Raw genomic sequence first — 18926 nt, forward strand, 5'->3', positions numbered from 1 at the left:
ATGTACATATATGTATATAGTCAGATGTACATATATACATACATATATCTGTAGAATCGCATCAGCTGTGTAGCGAGCATTCGCATTCGAATTGTTTACACACAATTCTTTTGAGTACATTCATTTTGTTTTTAGAATCGAATAATTTGATTACTAATCGGGGGCACTTTTCAGCGGGCATGAGATCAGCAAGAACCCTTGAAAATCTATTGCGAAGGACAGTCTTGAGATACGGGCAAACGAGTGAGAGCTTTGACCTTGAATTGTAATTCATTTATCAATATTTTTCTTGAATGTTTTAGGGCATTCTTAAGTATTGAACATATACGTATACATATGTACATATGTATGTATGTATGTAATGCGAATTTTAAGCAGATGTACAATATTTTATAATATATGAATGTATGTAAAATATATTGAACTTAATGATGTTCAAACTACTTAAGTCATACATATATATACATACATATATAATACAGGTAGCTATAGGGAAGACTTGGGACTACAGGGAAAAAAAAACATTTAAATTACATCATAAATTGTTCCTCAATATAATTTATATATTTTTAATAAGATTATATTAAATAACTATTTTTGATTAACATAAAAATAAAAATTTACTGAATAACTTGAATTTTCATAATAATCAAGTCTAATTATTTAGTCAAATCCCGAATCCTTAGGCGAATTTATGGCTGAACTAACCTGCCAAAGTCTAATTAAGCTAGAGTAAATCTAAAACTGTAAATTTTAACACAATTTATACACGAAAATTTAATTAAAAGCTAAGGGGAACAACACAACTAAAATTCGTCGCAGGGCGAGGGGCACAGCGGCCATTGTCATCCACTGGAATAGCGGTGGCAAGCAGCTTGATGATATGTCCCAGGAGTAGGTGATCTATTTGTAGATGAGTCACGGCTGCTCCTGGCCATCTCCTCAAGTTGCTTGAGCCGCTGGACCAGAGAGAGCTGACCGCCTGCTAGGCTCTGGCCTTCAGCGAGCGCGGAGTGCCAAGTCGTGTGGCGCCGGGACTGGATGGCTGGCTCTGGGCGGCAGCTCGCGTCATGCCCTGTTCGCTGGTGGCGGTGGAGCGTTGGGGTGTGGCACCACCGAGCGGAGCACTGAGCGAGCCGCTGGCGGGGCAGCCTGTCGCGCCGCCCGAGGTCATGGTGTAGATGTGCCGGCGCAGCACACGGATGTGCTTCTGCGAGACCTCGAAGTTGTGGACGAGCGTGTGCAGCTGCGTCTGCAGCTCGGCGATGAGGCTGTCGCGCTCTTGGATCAGGCTCGACGTCGAGTTCTGGCTGCGGCTGAGCTTCAGCTCCAGATCGTAGATGCGCTTCTGTAGCTCGCGGCGCTGCTTCTCCGTTTGCTCGCGATGCCGCGACAGCTGCCGCTTGCCCGCCGCCTGCAGCGTGTCCAGCTGCAGCTTGGTCGTGGTCAGCTCCTCGGCGAGTCGGCGCTTCTCCGTCTTGAGCGCTGTGTTGTAGTTCTTGAAGATCTTGAGGTCGCGCTCGGCCGCCTTCAAGCGATTGACGGTGATCAGCTTGCGCTTGCCCAGCTCGTCGATCTTGCTCTTCAGCTGAGCGGCCTCCTTCTGCAGCGAGTGCAGCTTCTCGGCCATCAGGCAGTTCTCGCGCAGCACATTCTCATACTTGGTGTGCTCCTCGCGCATCAGCATCGGCAGCTGGGCGACGCTCTTCAGCTTGCTGTCGATCTTCGAGCGCAACGTGTCGATGTCGTGGTAGATGCTCGACTCCAGCTGCTGGTTGTTCTCGTGCAGCTTGTCGATCTCATGCTTCTGCGTCTTCATGATCTCCTGCGCCTTCACGCAGCGCGTGTGGTAGTCGCTGATCCGCTCCTGCTGGTGCCGTATAATGTTGCGGAACTGCACCTGCTCGTTCTTCAGGTCCTTAATCGTGCTGTACAGCTGGCTGAACTCGCCGCTGTCGAGGTCGTAGCCATAATTCTTCTTGTGATCTTGCTGTGTATTGATCACGTCCTTGAGCACATGGTACATTTTCTTGAACGACGGGTCGTTCTCCTGCTCCTCCGCTGCTGAGCGCTGGGCGCGGCGTGCATGGCCACGCCCCAGCACTTGCTGGCCATAGCCAGCTGGCTGACTCCTCAGCTTCGACTGATGCCGATGATCCTTGCGCTTGCCCAGCGACGTTGGCGCCGTCTGTATCGTGTCGGAGGAGTTGGGCACAGCCAGCACCGTCATGAAGCTGCTGTTGCTGCAGAAGACGTTCTTGCCGTGGCGGCCCGTGACAGTCAGAACGGAGTCCATGCTGGTGGAGGACGGGCAATAGCTGTCTAGCAGCCCTCCATCCACATCCCCGTCCGTTTCGCTGGGCAGCTCCATCTCCGGACTCGGACAGCGTCGGGACGCAAACTGGCCGTGTTTCTGCTGCATTTCGCTCAGCTCGAAGTTGATCTTCATGTACTTCTTCTCCAGGTCCTTGGTCGTCTCGTTGTATTCCTTGAGCTCCTGCTTGTACTTGGTTAGCTCGTGCTTCAGCTTGGCCCCCATCTCATCGCCCTGCGGCACGCTGCGTCTCTTCGGCTTACATGTCCGCTGCTCTTCCTCATCGTCGTCCGCGTCGTCCACTAGGCCGAACTGATCGCCGTCGCTGAGCGCCATCTCCTCGTCCTCGTCCACACAGTCGTTGTTGCTGTTGTTGTTGTTGCAGTTGTTGTTGGCATCGTTCGACGGCAGATTTTTGTTGTGTAGACTTATGTAACTGGTCTGCTTCAGAGCCTTGCCGTTTGTATTGTCCCCGTCCGGTTGCTTCCCCATCGACTCGGCCTGCTCTTGCCCGACGGGGGAGACTCCTCTGCTCGCCGGTTCGTTATTAGCTTTGTAGCTGGCCGGAATTAACATTTACAATAATTTTGCGTTCAGCCGGTTTCTCTATACACTTCCGTAATTTTTGTCCTGTCTTTTTACCAACAGATAAATTTTAAAAGGAATCTCACATTAATTTACCAAAAACAATTATTAGTTCAACATGGAACAATATCAAAGTATTATTATCAACAATTTTTTTATTTTTTCTAAATGCCTACTCAACTAGAGTTTTTTTTTAAGGATGTTTACAAGTTATAGTAATTTAGTATATTTAAACAACTATAATATTATATTCATATTCATATACTATTCGAAAAAGGCGACTTGTTAGCTGGTACTAATTAGTTGTAAACTTAATCTAAACTCGTTTCGAAGCTCTATCAACTACTAAGACTGAAAAGAGCTTCTCCAGCATTGATGGACTCTGAAGTTTTTCTTTATTTAACACTAAACAAGTTTATATATCTTTATATATCTAAGCTGCCGTCTTATAAGGCCAATGAAGTATTTACTATTCAGAGATCCGTGATCTAAAAACTATGTTGTTTTAGCTATGATATATAAATTATTGATAGGTGATCTATAAACATTGTTGCATGATTGTAAAACTATACGAATAATAATGGCTAGGGGGCTATTAAGGGAATCTGAGTTTATTTATAGTAATTACTTTTTAAGCAAATCATGTGGTGTAAAATAATGAAGCCGAGAAAAATGCAGAATCTTTAACAAGGTAGCGGAATATTCATGTTTTCCCACATTTTTTGTACGCGCATCTTCTCAATTTTAAAATTAAAATATGTATACTCTACATAATAATATATTCAGGATATACAGATATTTGGATACGTTCATATGATGGAAAAGAATTCCAGTAAACCACAATAATAAATAAACATAAATACGTACATATAATGTTTTTCATTGTATATTTAGACCAGGTATACGAGAATAAATAGAGCAAATATTTATTAAATATTTATAGATACACTTTTTGTATATTCTTGTGTGATTTATTATTTGTTTGCTTCAAAATATTTATCGAGAGCTTGACTCATAAAAATATTGATTACTCTGTGGAGAAGTGTCGATGCGAGCTTGGATTTCGATCATAAGACAAATCAAAGCAGGCCTGGGCACATATTTTTCGAAGCGTGGAAATCCATACACACATTGTTCAGTTCATTTTAGTTGTTTAAAAAAACAACACAAACACCTTAAAATTTTATAGTAATCAATTCCAGAATATATTACCAAAATTTTAAGATTATGCTTTAAAATTACGAGTGATTGGAGCTTATATAAAAAAGAAACCATCTTGGAACCATTGAACGTTACCACACGAGAGACAAAGGGGCAACATCATTTTGCTTAGTTAGAGTAATTAATTATCCAACAAAATGGCCGACAATGAGGGAGCGGAAGAGCAGGAGTTCGACGAGGACGATGGCATGGCGGCCATGGATGAGGGTGGCATGGAAGAGGGCATTGAAGATGACCTATTCTCACGCCTGGGCGAGTCTTCGGACGATCCGGAGCAGAGACGAATGTATCACGAGTATTTGGCGCTAATCAAGGAGATCGACTGCCAGAACAGGATTATACAGGACATTAAGATGCAGGTGATGGACATGTGCGAGCGACCCTGTAAGACGCGTAACGAGCTGCGCGAGATCAAGCGCCTGCGCATCTGCATGGAACAGGAGAATATCAAGCTGCACACCATGATGAATCGAGCCGTAAAGCTGCAGAACTTCGGATCCCGGCGTCATTATCGCGAGCTGAACATGACCACCACCGTCGATGAGGACAATATATCGCCATATTGCATGGGTCCCTGTGGCGCACCAGCTGGGGGCAGTGGCGCAACAGCTACCGAGTGTAGCGACGAGGCTCCCTCCAGCTGCTGCCAAGCGGAGGGTCAGGAGGATCGGCTCATTAAGGCGCTGAGCAAGGCCATGCAGAAGATGAAGGGCGCCTGTCCGGAGGACATGAAAATGATGCAGGAAATCGCCTGCGCCATAATGGCCTCCAAGTCCAAGCCGAAGCAGGTCTGCAATCCAGGGCCATGCCAGAAGGCGCAGTCGCCCTGCGAGGACAGCAGCAGCAGCAGCCAAGGACCTCCATGCCCACCCTGCCCACCGCCGCCGTGTCGTACAGCGAAGCGCTCCCGCCAGCGTGCACAGTCGCCCTGTCCACCGCCGTGCCCGCCGCCGTGTAACAAGAGCGACTCCCTGGACAAGCTGAAGCGTCGCATCGTCAACATGCAGTGCTCGGTGAAGAAGCTGCTCAACGAGGTCAGCAAACGCGAGACACAGGAGCCAACGTCGTGCGGCGGCTTCGATGATGATGATGACCACGATCATGAACATGATGATAGCTGCAATGTGGGCTCGGCGCGTCCGCCTTGCCCAGAGGATCCCGATCCGCTGGTCATCTGTGGCGGCAAACGCAACACCAAGGCGGACAAGTACGAGAAGATGAAGGAGAACTATGCACGACTGTTGACACAGTTTCAGCGCAAGGACTGCCAAATGAAGGAGCTGGAGAAACGGTGAGAGAGCCCTTAGCTTTCAGCTGAGATCCTCGATTAACTTCTTTTCATTTGCTTTAGCATGAAGGGCTTTATGGGCAGCTGTGGTGGCGGGGGCAAAGGGGCAACCTCGGACGCTGACGCCGCTGAGTTGAATCTGCTGCGTGCCCGGGTCAACGAGCTGAAGGAGGAACAGTTGGAGTTCAAGTGCATCATGAAGGAGCAGTCGCAGCAGCTGGAGGACTACCGCAACAAGTACATGCTGGCCCAGCAGAAGGTCGAGGAGCAGTGCGTCTCGCTGGAGAAGCTGAACATGAACAACAAGCGCATCGAGCAGCAGATCAATACGGAGGTCAAGGAAATACGCTCCAAGTTCCAGGAGAAGCTCAACGAGCTGCTGCACTTCCCCAAGCTGCTGGAGAACGAGCAGCTTAAGCTGGCGCAGGTGTGCAAGGAGAAGGATGATCTGCAGAGCAAACTTGTGGTTGTCTGCAAGGAGCTGAAGTCCTGCAAGACGCAGATGGAGGCTCCCACCCAGGATCTGGGACCACAGCTGGCCCAGTGCCAGCTCGATCTGTCCCAGGCCCGGAATGAAATCGAGGAGCTGCTGCGCCAGCGCGACCTCTTCTGCGAGCAGCTGAAGACCACACAGGACGATCTGGACACGTTGCGCACCGAGTCCGCCAAGATTATTGCCGGCACCAAGGAGCGCGCCGAGATGATAAAGGCCCAGCAACAGGAGCAAATCAATCGCCTCGAAAAGGAGCTGGCCCAGTGCCGTGCCACAGCCAGCCTGTCGGTCAACGATCGCGAGGCGGTCATCCGCGAAATGCAGGGCCAGCTCAACACCCTCTCGTACAGCTTCGATGCGGCCCAAAAGCAAATCAAAACCCTCCGCAATCACATCGCCTACGTGTCCAACGAGAATTGCTTCCCGGTCAAATGTTAACTCGGATCAGTTTTCCCCAGATTTCAATGTTCTCATCCAACTGCCGTCCACCCTGTGCCTGTGTGTATGTGTGTGTGCGTGTGTGTATGCATGTGCTTGTGCGCGCCTCTGTGCTGCTAATGCTAAAGCTCCAAAGAATGCGTCTCTCAGGAAATGTCTGATGGACTCTTGCTAATCTCTAGCAAAACTACATCAACTTTCTCTCAGCTCACTGTGAATCTTTAGTCGAACGGGATTTAGAAACACTCTAAATTACACATCACATACATGCATGCATATATATAATAATAATTTCTCTATAATAAAAGCGGTTCAAAATCATTCTACATCTTGCAATACCTCAAGGTAGGAACTGCTAGAGATTTCAGGGTATTGTTATATGAGTAAGATCGTGTATGAGTATAACTATAATCTCTAACTAATAAAAGCGGAAAATAAGGAAATGCCATAGCTATATAAGAAATTAGACAATCAAAATATAAAATAAAAACAAAATATGTTTGGTGTAAATAACAATTATGTGAATTTAAGCCCATTAATCTCCATTAATTTTTTGCTACAATCTGAATATTAATAAAATTTGAAGCTGACTTTTTTTCTCTTTTTTGGCGCTCAATAAGAAAATCAAATACTTTATTGCTTTAGTGTGGCGCCAATTTTTCTAGGGATAGTAAATGAGCGCAAATAGATGGCACTACAGGGCGCAACAAGATCTATAGCGATTTAACTGCTAGGCGTTTCATTTTGGGCGCATTCTTTTTGGCCTGGCGTTTCTGTTCCTTGAGCTCCCAGCGGCGTTGCTTCTCAGGATCTTCTTCGGCAAGCACACGCTCCTTCTCCTGCTTGCGCTTATCTTCGCGGCGCTGAGCGGCTGCCTCGGCACGAGCGGCATGGGTGCTCTTCAGGAACTCCTCCTCGACGCGCAGACGATTCTTGTCTGCCTTAGCTTTGGCCTGCAATTAAATTTACAGTGTTATGATTATGGTTTCCAAGCAGTGTGCCGTCAAGCTGTGTGACCGCTTACCTCCTTGGACATACGATAGACTTTCAAGCGTTCCATTAGATAAAATATCAACAATAACAAGGGTTTAATGGTCTCCATTTCGGCATGTTTGGGCAGATTGAAACCGGCCAATAGCACAGGCCGCGTCTCTGGCTGCTTCAGCGTGTTGCCTTCCTCCTGCTGGATTTGGCCGCTGAACTGATCCGAAATGTGCAGGTAATCGATATAGCTTTGGTATTTGTTAAGTGCAGTTATAACACGTGACTCGAGTATGGCGGATGTGGCTTCTGGTATTTCAGAAAGCACGCCAAAACCACTGGGAACATTATAACGATCCTCCGGTTTGGCAACTAAACTACAAAACTTGCTCTGCAATCAACCAAAATGAAAATGTTTAAACTGATTGCCGCTACATCAGTAGTTCATGACTTACTAAATCTGTATACTCTTTGAATATTTTCGTTATGGTCTTCTTGCTGCCGACTGCAAACACAAATGAATCCATTAAACCACGTGTTAAATCGATTTTGATGTGCACCTGATCCAGCTGGGGTCGCATCAGACCCGCAACAAGTGAAACCAAGTCCTGACGCTTGATCATCTTCAGCTCCACGAGCATGCCCTCGCAACAGGTGCGACCGGAGCACCACAGGGTGTATAGGCTTTCGCTCTCCTTAATCAGTCCTGGATTCTCGTTCTCTACCTTACCATCGTCGCCGACCAGTGCAAAATTTTCGTCGAGGAGTGCTTTATGCGTGCTGAACCAGAGCTGTGCCAGGCGAGCATTCTTTGCTTTGCCAGCAAAGAAGTTGGCGAAATAGGCTAGGAGACCGGCTACCATTAGCATTTCCATCCAATAAGAATCCCAGTGGGTGCGGAAATGTAATGGTATATTCGGTATCTTCAGCTTTGGCTCCGTCTTCTGATCAATGGGTGGCTCCATGGTGTCACCAGCATCGTAGCCTTCAAACTCCTCTTCGTCCTGGAAATGTTCAAATTCATCGTCGTTCTCAACGAGACCGTCTTCCTCGTCATCGTTAGAAACAGATTTCTTGGGCACTTCCTGACGTTCTATGTAGCTTTCCCTGCCTGCACCTCTGGATGAGTCGGCATTCTCTGCGGTTTCCGTATCGTAGCTGGCATCCACAAAGTCATCGTCGAACTCCGCAAAATCATTGTCCGTTTCATCTTCGCCATTGGTGTTTACATTTGCGCTGTTCATCTGGCAGGCGCACAATAGCGCCAGCAGCAAAAATGCAAACACTGGTCGCATGTTTTAATACAAATAGTCGAAAAAATAACGTAATTCAGCTAATATTAACCTAAAACTAAAACTTTTCACCTAATAAAAAAAAAGTAGGTTAAGTGGACTGAAAATATCGATAAAATCATAAGAGCATCGTTTCTCGATAATAAAATACTCACAATAATGAACTAAATACTAAACAGTTCAGGAACTGTTGAGCACATTTAAATTTAAGTATTCGGTGGACACACAATTAGAATTTATAACATGATGAATCAATTACAGTTTGGAAAATGTTTATATATACAAAATAATAGCAATAAACGAATGCCGTAGCGTCAGACATCAAAATTTGTTTATATTCTCACCACGATATATCGATAATTGCTTACAAATTTCGATTGGACAAACGATAATAGCCTTTTAGCCGCCGTAGCGAAGTAAACACGTTGCAATTCGCAATTTTTTGGTTGCTGGTTAATTCAGTAAATATTAAGTGAACTTATAAGAAACTGCGCAGCCAAATAAACGAATATGGTAAGTGAAAACATATAAAAAAAATACCGGCATAGCCAACTTGCTTACTGCTCGGTATATTCCAATAATGAATTCCACGGGGACAAAATCCGCAACCTGATGCAATATTTGCATCGAATGACAATCAAAAACGAAATAATTACAATAATTTAATATATGCATGACGCCAACAGGCAAATGTGGAACGTAAAGGCACCTTTAAGGTGGAATTTCTGCAGAAAATCGAGCGCGAAGTGCAACAACGATGGGAAAAGGAGCGTGTGCACGAAACAGATGCCCCAACTGAGCCCAAAAAGCAGCAGAGCGAAAAATTCTTTGTCACATTTCCGTTTCCGTATATGAATGGACGCCTGCACTTGGGGCATACATTCTCCATGTCGAAGGCCGAGTATGCTGTGCGCTACCATCGTCTCAAGGGACGTCGTGTGCTATGGCCCTTCGGATTCCATTGCACGGGTATGCCAATCAAGGCGTGCGCCGATAAGCTAGCACGAGAACTGGAGACATTTGGCTATCCACCCAAGTTCCCAGAGACGGAGGAAGAGGCGCCAGCCGTTGAACAGTCGCAGTCGGAGGTGCCCAAGGACAAGTCGAAGGGAAAGAAGAGCAAAGCTGTTGCCAAAACAGGCAGTGCCAAATACCAATGGCAAATCATGCAAAGCCTCGGCCTGCACGATGAAGAAATCAAGCAATTCGCTAATGCCGAGCATTGGCTGGGCTATTTCCCACCGCTGGCGGTGCAGGATCTGAAGCGCATCGGAGTGCATGTAGACTGGCGTCGCACGTTCATAACCACCGATGCGAATCCCTATTTTGACTCGTTTGTTCGGTGGCAGTTCAATCATTTGAAGCAGCGCGGCAAGATCATGTATGGCAAGCGCTACACAATTTATTCGCCCAAGGACGGACAGCCCTGCATGGATCACGATCGTTCCAGCGGCGAGGGCGTTGGCCCCCAAGAATATACTCTGATCAAGATGAAAGTGCTGCAAACGCCCAAAGCTTTAAGGTAATGCCCTTGTTTGTAATTCTTAACATAGACAATGATGTCATTGAATCCTTTGTAGCGCCATCAAGCAGCCCATTTTCTTGGTGGCAGCCACATTGCGTCCGGAGACGATGTACGGCCAAACGAACTGCTGGCTACATCCAGACATCAAGTACATTGCCTGGCAAAGCACGCGCGACAACGAAGTGTGGGTCAGTACTCACCGTGCCGCACGCAACATGTCCTACCAAGGCTTTACCGCCGAGGACGGTAAAATTGTTGTACTGGCCGAGGTGACCGGCCTGGAACTCCTAGGGGTTCCACTGTCGGCGCCACTAACTAGTCACAAAAAAATCTACACACTGCCTATGCTGAGTATTAAAGCGGATAAGGGTACGGGCGTGGTGACCTCCGTGCCTTCTGACTCGCCCGACGATTATGCGGCTCTCCTGGATCTGCAGAAGAAAGAGGCATTCCGCCAAAAGTATGGCCTAACCGATGAAATGGTGCTGCCATACGGGCCGATACCCATCATCGAAGTTCCAACACTCGGCAAGCTAAGTGCTGTGCATGCCTACGACACGCTCAAGATTCAATCGCAGAACGACAAGGAAAAACTGGCCGAAGCCAAGGAGCTTTGCTATTTAAAGAGTAAGTGACATTATTGGAAGGGATATAATATGTGTATATGTTTAATTGCTTTTGGGTTTAATTAATGAATATTTTACTACTAATTATTCACATGCATACTTACCTTTAATTTATAATTTCGATTATCTATCACATAATTTGCCAACTGTTAGGCTAATAAAAATAAAGAGGAATGAAATTTGAAAAGCTTTCAGGAATTATAGCTCATAGTTAACTGAGCAGATAAAAATGTATATGAGTGAATTTTAGAAAATGTTCTGATTGATATGTTTTTACTTCACAGGCTTCTACGATGGCGTAATGCTGGTGGGCGAGTTTGCTGGTCGTAAAATTCAGGATGTGAAAAAGCTGCTGCAAAAACAATTGGTTGATGCCAAGGAGGCGGACATTTACTATGAACCAGAGAAGTTAATCATGTCTCGCTCAGCGGATGAGTGCGTGGTGGCGCTGTGTAATCAGTGGTATCTGAACTATGGCGAGCCCGAATGGCAGGCACAGGCAACGAAAATACTGCAGGACATGGAGACGTTTCACGAGGAGGCGCGCAACAACTTTGAGGCGTGTCTGAACTGGCTGCACGAGTACGCCTGTTCGCGTACCTATGGCCTGGGCACCAAACTGCCCTGGGATGAGCAGTGGCTCATTGAATCGCTGTCGGACTCAACCATTTATATGGCCTTCTATACAGTTGTTCACTTGCTGCAAGGCGGCACTTTCCGTGGCGAGAAGCCAGGACCTTTCGGTATTTGAGATTGTAAAAGACTTGTCTATAATCTGACTGACTCCTTGCATAATTTATGTTCTATAGGCATCAAACCTGAAGATATGACTGCTGACGTCTGGGACTATATATTCTTCAAAGAGACGCCGCTGCCAAAGAAGACAGCTATCAAAAAGGAGCACCTGGCTGTGCTGCGCCGGGAATTCGAGTACTGGTATCCCATGGATCTGCGTGTGTCTGGCAAAGATTTGATTCAGAACCATTTGACTTTCTGCCTGTACAATCATGCAGCCATTTGGCCCAATGATGAAACGAAGTGGCCCAAGGGTATGCGTGTCAATGGTCACCTGCTGCTCAATTCAGCAAAGATGTCCAAGTCAGATGGCAATTTCCTAACACTCTACGAAGCTGTTCAGAAGTTCTCGGCGGATGGCATGCGCCTGTGCCTGGCCGACGCTGGCGATAGCGTAGAGGACGCCAACTTTGTGGAGAGCACCGCGGATGCGGGAATTCTGCGTTTGTACACATTCATTGAGTGGGTCAAGGAGATGCTGGCTACGCGCACTAGCTTGCGCCATGATGCTGCCAAGACCTTCAATGATCAAGTTTTCCTGAGCGAGCTGAACCTGAAGACAAAACAGACGGATGATAACTATCGGCGCATGCTGTTCAAGGAAGCCCTGCGCAGCGGATTCTATGAGCTGCAGCTGGCCCGTGACAAGTATCGCGAGCTGTGCGGTGCCCAGGGCATGCACGAGGAGTTGGTCATGGAGTTTATACGTCGTCAGGCACTGTTAGTGTCGCCGATTTGCCCGCACATGGCGGAGCATGTATGGGGTCTGCTGGGCAACAAGGAATCTATTGTCCATGCCCGTTGGCCTGAAGTGGGCGCCATCAATGAGAACGACATCATGCGCTCTGAGTATTTGATGGAGGCAGCGCATTCTTTCCGCCTTAACTTGAAGAATCTGCTGCAAGTCAGGGGCAAGGGTGGCAAAGAGAAGGCTGTAGATGTCCAGACGCCGAAGCCCAATCGCGGTCTCGTTTGGGTGGCCAAAACGTATCCGCCCTGGCAGTGCTGCGTGTTGGACACCATGCGAGAGATGTATAACAAGGACACCAAAACGCTGCCCGACAACAAGCTAATCGCAGTCACGCTGCAGCAGAAGCCCGAACTGAAAAAGTTCATGAAGCGTGTGATGCCCTTTGCTCAAATGATACGCGAGAAAGTGGAGGGGGGTAAAGGCGTGGCTGCACTAGCTGTCACCCTGGAGTTCGATGAGCGCGAAGTACTGCTCAGCAATCTCGATTATCTGAAGAACACCTTGGATGTGAGTAGAAAAACCTACATGAATATTCTTGACTTACTTATGCGCTCTTCTACAACAGCTGGAAAGCCTGGAAATAAAATACACTGATGATCCCTCGGCACCTGAGAAGACGCGCGAGGAAGTGCGCCCTGGCTCACCCTTCATTAGCTTCAGTGTAGCGCCTCACGTCCCAGTTGAGCTGGTAAATCCAATTGAGCGCTCGGGTCTGTTCCAGGTGAACACTATCATATCTGAGGGTGACACTGTGCAGTCCCTGCGCGAGAAACTCGCCAAGATAATTGGCCTTAAGTCAGATCTGTCCACGCTACAAATCTGGCGCTATGAGGATCCTGTGATGGGTCCACGCAAACTGCCCAACTTCCAGGACTATAAAACGGGCAAGACACTTCTCAGCGAGGGCAATTTCGTTCTTGATGTGGCTGATAAACGAGTGAGCGTCAATCTTTCGGGAAAATTGACCGAGGTCGGACGTAATCTAATCTATGTGGTTGAGTAAAGATTCTGATTGACTCCACTTGCATGTTATAAGAGATACTTGAATTGAAATTGGAGCACTCCCTGTAATGAATTGTTGGCTATAAATGAATACCTTAACAAGCAATGTGCTTTGGTGTAACCGAAAATACACTTGGCCTACTTTCAATTGTTTTATCAAGGTTGGCTCGGCTATACAGGCTAAAGCTAAGCTAGAGCTCGACTTTAACTACTGTGAAAATGAAGTACTGTAATCTATTGCATATGAAATGTGAAACTAGGTAAGTATTATGTAACAAAATATATTTTGTTTATTGTTAGGTAAGAGGCGTTTTTTTTTTTTTTAATAAACTTGAAAGTTCTGAGTGGATTAGACATCAAATTAAAATGCATATATTTAATTAAAGCCATCTAGAATAATTTTCAATTTGTGTACATTTTGTAAAATCTTTCCCTATTTTCTTAGAGTAAGCGTATAAAAAATTCGTTTAGAGTATGTATTGCTTCTTCATTTCCTCCAATTATTTTAGTATGCCAACCTAGCAGGCTTAATTAGATAAAGTCTCAGTGGGGTTTTTCGACTATCGGTTAGCTTAGCCTATTGAGGTTCTGGTTCGGTCTTATATAAGCCGGGCGCTTCTTTTCTTTTTGTCAAAGTCAAATCAAAAATGTTGTCGACGAAACTAGTGATTGTTCTGTTGGTTCAAGTCGCCATTGGTGTCCTGGCGGGCGTCTGCTTGATACCTGAGCCCGTCAAGCGCCAACGATCGCTGGTCAATGAGCTGTTCAGGCGACAGCCACGCCTCGATGGTCGCATTGTTGGTGGCCATCGTATAAACATAACGGATGCACCACATCAAATCTCGTTGCAAACATCCGACCACATCTGTGGCGGCTCACTGATTTCGAAGGAGTGGATAATAACGGCAGCGCATTGCACCTTGTAAGTTGATCCGGCTGCTGATTCTACGATGAGAAACTAACCACAATTTTTTCTGATCCAGTGGCAAACAAGCTAATCAACTACGCGTGCGGCTGGGCACTTCTGAATGCTCCCGAAATGGACAACTGCTAAACATCAAAAAGATTGTCCAACACGAAAAGTTCAATTACTCGAATGTCAACAATGATTTTTCGCTATTGCAGCTGCAGGAGCCAATTGAATTCGATGAGACCAAGAAGGCTGTTAAGCTGCCGACACAGGATCAAGAGTTTGAGGACGGTGATGAGTGCTATGTTAGCGGCTGGGGCAACACACAGAATCCTCTGGAGTCCCGCGACTGGCTGCGCCAGGTGAAGGTGCCGCTGGTCAACCAGGAGGAGTGCAACAAGAAATACAGTCGATATGGCGGTGTGACAGATAGCATGATCTGTGCTGGATATATGAAAGGTGGCAAGGATGCCTGTCAGGGCGATTCTGGTGGTCCCATGGTAAATGAGGACGGCGTGTTGGTGGGCGTGGTGTCCTGGGGCTTTGGCTGTGCCATGCCCAACTTTCCGGGCGTGTACTCCAGAGTAACCTACGTTCGTGAATGGATCAAGGAGCACAGCGGTGTTTAGCTAACTGAATGAATGAAATAAACGACCAAGGGAGGCTCCAGAAGTACCCGACCCAACAAATAACACACCATAAATATGATTTAAGATCTATGTGATAGTTGTACCGATTTTTTATAGTTTCAATGCCCTGAACTATATAGGTCATTAAAGAAACCGTCACAAACGTTTCTGCCTCGCCTACATATAATCATATAAAAACTAATAAAGTTTCAAGTTAAAGCTCCGAATAGATGTGAAAAGGTGGAAACCTATCATAGCTTAAAACTATTTAAAACCGCATTTCATTAACTCAACAATGTATAGTTTCATGAAAATCTTTCATTTTGTAATTATTTTAGTACACCAACCCCGCATTCTTAGATAGTGGAATTTTCTGGGCGGGGCCGGTTCTTTAAAAGCCAAGCGATTCCTTCTTTCCACTAGAGTCAAATTGACAATGTCAGTTAAGCTTGTGACTTGTTTTCTGCTCCAGACCGCAGCAGCTGTCCTGGCGGGCGTTCTCTCGATACCTCAGCCCATCCAGTTCCAAGGCTCGCTAATCAATGAGTTCTCCAGACAACCACCGCGTCTCGATGATCGTATTGTTGGTGGTCATCCTATAAACATAACAGATGCTCCATACCAAATCTCGTTACAATTTAAGTTGGAAGGACTCTTCAAACATAATTGCGGTGGTTCACTGATCTCGAAGGAGTGGATACTAACGGCAGCGCATTGTACTTTGTAAGTTGTTCTGGCTTCAGATTCTACGTTGAGAAAAAATAACCGCAATTCTTTCTAATACAGTGGCAAACAAGCTAATCAACTACGCGTGCGGTTAGGTACCTCAGAAAAAAGTAGAAATGGACAGGTCCTAAGAATCAAAAAGATTGTTAACCACGAAAAGTACAAAGATAAAATTTACGATTATGATTTTTCGCTGCTGCAGCTGGAGGAACCAATTGAATTCGATGAGACCAAGCAGCCTGTTCAGCTGCCGAAGCAGGGCCAAGAGTTCAAGGACGGCGAAATGTGTTATGTTAGCGGCTGGGGCGAGACACGAAACTCTACTGAGTCAAACGAATGGCTACGCCAGGTGAAGGTGCCGCTGGTCAACCAGGAGGAGTGCAAAAAGAAATACAGTCGATATAACGGTGTGACAGATAGCATGATCTGTGCTGGCTATTCGGAAGGTAGCAAAAATGCCTGTCAGGCCGATTCTGGTGGTCCATTGGTAAATGGGGACGGCGTGTTGGTGGGCGTGGTGTCCTGGGGCTCACTGTGCGCCTTGCCCAACTATCCGACCGTATATGGTAGAGTATCCCATGTTCGTGAATGGATCAGGGAGCACAGCGGTGTTTGATAAGCTAACTAACTAAATAAAAAACCTACAATATGCAGCAATAATAAAATCATAAAATAGCCTCGAGTCATTTATCCACATCTATCCCAAACTACAACGTCCACGACGACAAAACTGGTGGTTCATACATACATAGCTCAGCGAGAGCAACCTTGATCGGACTGATAGCTGAGTCGATTTATTGAGTTCATCAGTCCGTCCATTCATCAGCCCATATGTGTGTAAACATAGATTTCAATACCGAAGAGCCTTAGATTAGAGAAATCATTTTGCAAGGTCCTGAATAGCACCCGACGATCGTGGCAGTTTCAGAAAATCAATTCCGATTCCCTTTGGTCCCAACACTATTAATGTTATTGATTAATATCGATACCAAATTGCTTCGCTTTATCTGGCGCTCTAAGGATACATTTTTTACTGAATTTTCTTTAAAAATATATGGCATTGTTGATACAGGATTTCCGCCCCAACGTAAATAAAATTTAATATGTTCGAAAACACATATCGGACGGGGCTCAAACGATCTCCTGGTCCCTCCCTAACCATGCAAACTAGAGCTTGTTTCAATTTGTTTTATCAAGATTAAATAATACAACTCAAATGCAAATTATTAATGAAAGCAAAGTTATATAAATGCAGAAATAAATTAAAAATATGTAAAAGTAATTTACTCGACAATCAATACGTGTATTATATGTATAAGAAGAACGACCCGAAGAAAATATGACACGAGAAAAATTATTGCAGACCATAACACACTTCTTCGCTTTAAATGAACCCTTTTTTTTTATCTAGAAACTAATAAAGTTTCAATATAATGAGCAAAGTTTAGATTAAATGAGCAAACAGGTAACTTAAGGCAAGGTAATCTACGGCAATTTAAATCACCTTTTCATAAAATACAAAAAAAGCACCAAGGGCCATTCCTGATTTGTCTATCACTTAAAGAAATATTTTGAGCATCCATTTTCTAATTATTTTTATATGACAACTCTTAAATTGTGGGTTAGATAATCGTTTTCTGGACTGGGCCAGTCTTATAAAAACCCAGTGCTTTCTTCCTTCCATCAAAGTCAGATTAACAATGTCAGTTAAGCTAGTGACTTTTTTGCTGCTCCAGACAGCAGTAGCTGTCCTGGCGGGCGTTCTCTCGATACCGCAGCCCGTCCATCGTCAACCATCGCTAATCAATGAGCTATTCAGACAACCACCGCGCCTCGATGATCGTATTGTTGGTGGTCAACTTATAAACATAACAGATGCTCCATACCAAGTTTTTTTGGAATCTCCTGAATATTGCGGTGGTTCACTGATCTCGAAGGAGTGGATACTAACAGCAGCGCATTGCACCTGGTAAGTCGTTCCGGGAGCATATTTCAATTTCAGAGATTAACCCCTATTCCTTCTGTTCCAGGGACTCAGAAGCCAGTTCTGTACTCGTGCTGTTGGGCACTACTGAAATTCTCGGCAATATGCACCTGCTAAAAATCAAAAAGAAAGTTGAACACGAAAAGCACAACCGCATTAATTTAGATTATGATTTTACGCTGCTGCAGCTGCAGGAACCAATTGAATTCGATGAGACCAAGCAGCCTGTTAAGCTGCCGAAGCAGGGCCAAGAGTTTGAGGACGGTGAAATGTGTTATGTTAGCGGCTGGGGCGACACACGGAATACTGAGGAGTCAGACGAGTTCTTGCGACAGGTGCAAGTGCCGCTGGTCAACCAGGAGGAGTGCAACAAGAAATACAATCGATATAACGGTGTGACAGATAGCATGATCTGTGCTGGCTATCCGGAAGGTGGCAAGGATTCCTGTAAGGGCGATTCTGGTGGTCCCTTGGTAAATGGGGACGGCGTGTTAGTGGGCGTGGTGTCTTGGGGCCATGGATGCGGCGTATCCAACTATCCGGGCGTGTACGGTAGAGTATCCCATGTTCGTGAATGGATCAGGGAGCACACCGGTGTTTGATTAGCTAACTGAGTGAATAAATGATCTGAGTATGCAGCCATACGAAATTGCTTTCCACTCATATTCCACACTTACCCAGAGGGTAGCACACGCTGTCATCACGCAGCCTGCCACCAAGGTCCAATCACGCGACCTTCTTGCTCTGCGCACATTATGGCAACGCATGTACAGGAAGTCGCGTTGCGTTGTCAGGAATGTGACAAGGATATGTGCGTAGCTGTGGGTCCTTTTCAGATGTGTTTGTCTCTAGCCGTTGTACCATTTGCAAATTACGTTTCCGATTAGGTTTCTAGTTATGCGAGCGTATATACTATTAATACTACGTATTCAAATTTAATCTTTAATTTCAGCTGATGATTAAACTGTAGTTGGACTCGTATATTTATAGGGAAGGTATAAAATGCCCTATGCGCAATGCCCAATGCACAATTAAAGTGAAACAAAGTTGCTCCAAATCTCATATTTTGTTCCATGCTATTTCAAAATCAATTTTTTTAAATAATTATATTAATAATAATTTACATCAGTTAAATATTTATTCGTATATCTGTAGTTATTATATTATTATATTATATTATATTATATTAGTTGTTGAGGCCAATAGCCGATGCAGAGTGTCGCACCCTGAACTTGATAATGATCATGGAAGCACACACACAGAGGCACACTCATATACACACACGTACGCATACGTTAACACAAACCAAATGCCGAATTGCTTATTTCATTTTCTTTTATTTTGTGCCCGAGAATTTTGCCATTGG

The 18926-nt window shown here is 45.4% G+C and overlaps 7 protein-coding genes across 7 annotated transcripts; 5 read left to right on the plus strand and 2 right to left on the minus strand.

The window, feature by feature from the left end:
* Positions 1 to 553: 553 nt before the first annotated feature.
* LOC115563624 (uncharacterized) lies at positions 554 to 3091 on the minus strand. Its single transcript, XM_030386922.2, has one exon. The coding sequence runs from the start codon at positions 2888 to 2890 to the stop codon at positions 986 to 988; it is 1905 nt and encodes a 634-aa protein (XP_030242782.1). The 5' UTR covers positions 2891 to 3091; the 3' UTR covers positions 554 to 985.
* Positions 3092 to 4042: 951 nt separating this feature from the next.
* On the minus strand, positions 4043 to 10884 carry LOC115563620 (PAT complex subunit CCDC47). Its single transcript, XM_030386917.2, has 4 exons — positions 10868 to 10884; positions 7776 to 8684; positions 7364 to 7711; positions 4043 to 7292 (listed from the first exon to the last, which is right to left on the minus strand). The coding sequence occupies exons 2-4, from the start codon at positions 8613 to 8615 to the stop codon at positions 7053 to 7055; spliced, it is 1428 nt and encodes a 475-aa protein (XP_030242777.1). The 5' UTR covers positions 8616 to 8684; positions 10868 to 10884; the 3' UTR covers positions 4043 to 7052.
* Positions 4258 to 6660, plus strand: LOC115563623 (uncharacterized). Its single transcript, XM_030386921.2, has 2 exons — positions 4258 to 5411; positions 5472 to 6660. The coding sequence occupies exons 1-2, from the start codon at positions 4258 to 4260 to the stop codon at positions 6337 to 6339; spliced, it is 2022 nt and encodes a 673-aa protein (XP_030242781.1). The 3' UTR covers positions 6340 to 6660.
* LeuRS (Leucyl-tRNA synthetase) lies at positions 8948 to 13443 on the plus strand. Its single transcript, XM_030386904.2, has 6 exons — positions 8948 to 9125; positions 9299 to 10134; positions 10193 to 10764; positions 11048 to 11506; positions 11573 to 12816; positions 12875 to 13443. The coding sequence occupies exons 1-6, from the start codon at positions 9123 to 9125 to the stop codon at positions 13310 to 13312; spliced, it is 3552 nt and encodes a 1183-aa protein (XP_030242764.1). The 5' UTR covers positions 8948 to 9122; the 3' UTR covers positions 13313 to 13443.
* A 408-nt stretch (positions 13444 to 13851) lies between these two features.
* On the plus strand, positions 13852 to 14929 carry LOC115563614 (trypsin-1). The gene is made up of 2 exons (XM_030386905.2): positions 13852 to 14233; positions 14295 to 14929. Exons 1-2 carry the CDS (start codon positions 13959 to 13961, stop codon positions 14848 to 14850), a joined length of 831 nt encoding a protein of 276 aa, XP_030242765.1. The 5' UTR covers positions 13852 to 13958; the 3' UTR covers positions 14851 to 14929.
* Positions 14930 to 15248: 319 nt separating this feature from the next.
* LOC108658450 (trypsin-1) lies at positions 15249 to 16266 on the plus strand. The gene is made up of 2 exons (XM_018111117.3): positions 15249 to 15573; positions 15637 to 16266. The coding sequence occupies exons 1-2, from the start codon at positions 15287 to 15289 to the stop codon at positions 16190 to 16192; spliced, it is 843 nt and encodes a 280-aa protein (XP_017966606.1). The 5' UTR covers positions 15249 to 15286; the 3' UTR covers positions 16193 to 16266.
* A 980-nt stretch (positions 16267 to 17246) lies between these two features.
* LOC108658650 (trypsin-1-like) lies at positions 17247 to 18200 on the plus strand. Its single transcript, XM_018111306.3, has 2 exons — positions 17247 to 17545; positions 17607 to 18200. Exons 1-2 carry the CDS (start codon positions 17277 to 17279, stop codon positions 18160 to 18162), a joined length of 825 nt encoding a protein of 274 aa, XP_017966795.3. The 5' UTR covers positions 17247 to 17276; the 3' UTR covers positions 18163 to 18200.
* Positions 18201 to 18926: the final 726 nt, after the last annotated feature.

This window comes from Drosophila navojoa, chromosome 3 (genome assembly GCF_054131105.1).
Source record: "Drosophila navojoa isolate 15081-1374.11 chromosome 3, UAZ_NAV_1.0, whole genome shotgun sequence".
In the NCBI taxonomy this organism is placed as follows: Eukaryota; Metazoa; Arthropoda; class Insecta; order Diptera; family Drosophilidae; genus Drosophila; species Drosophila navojoa.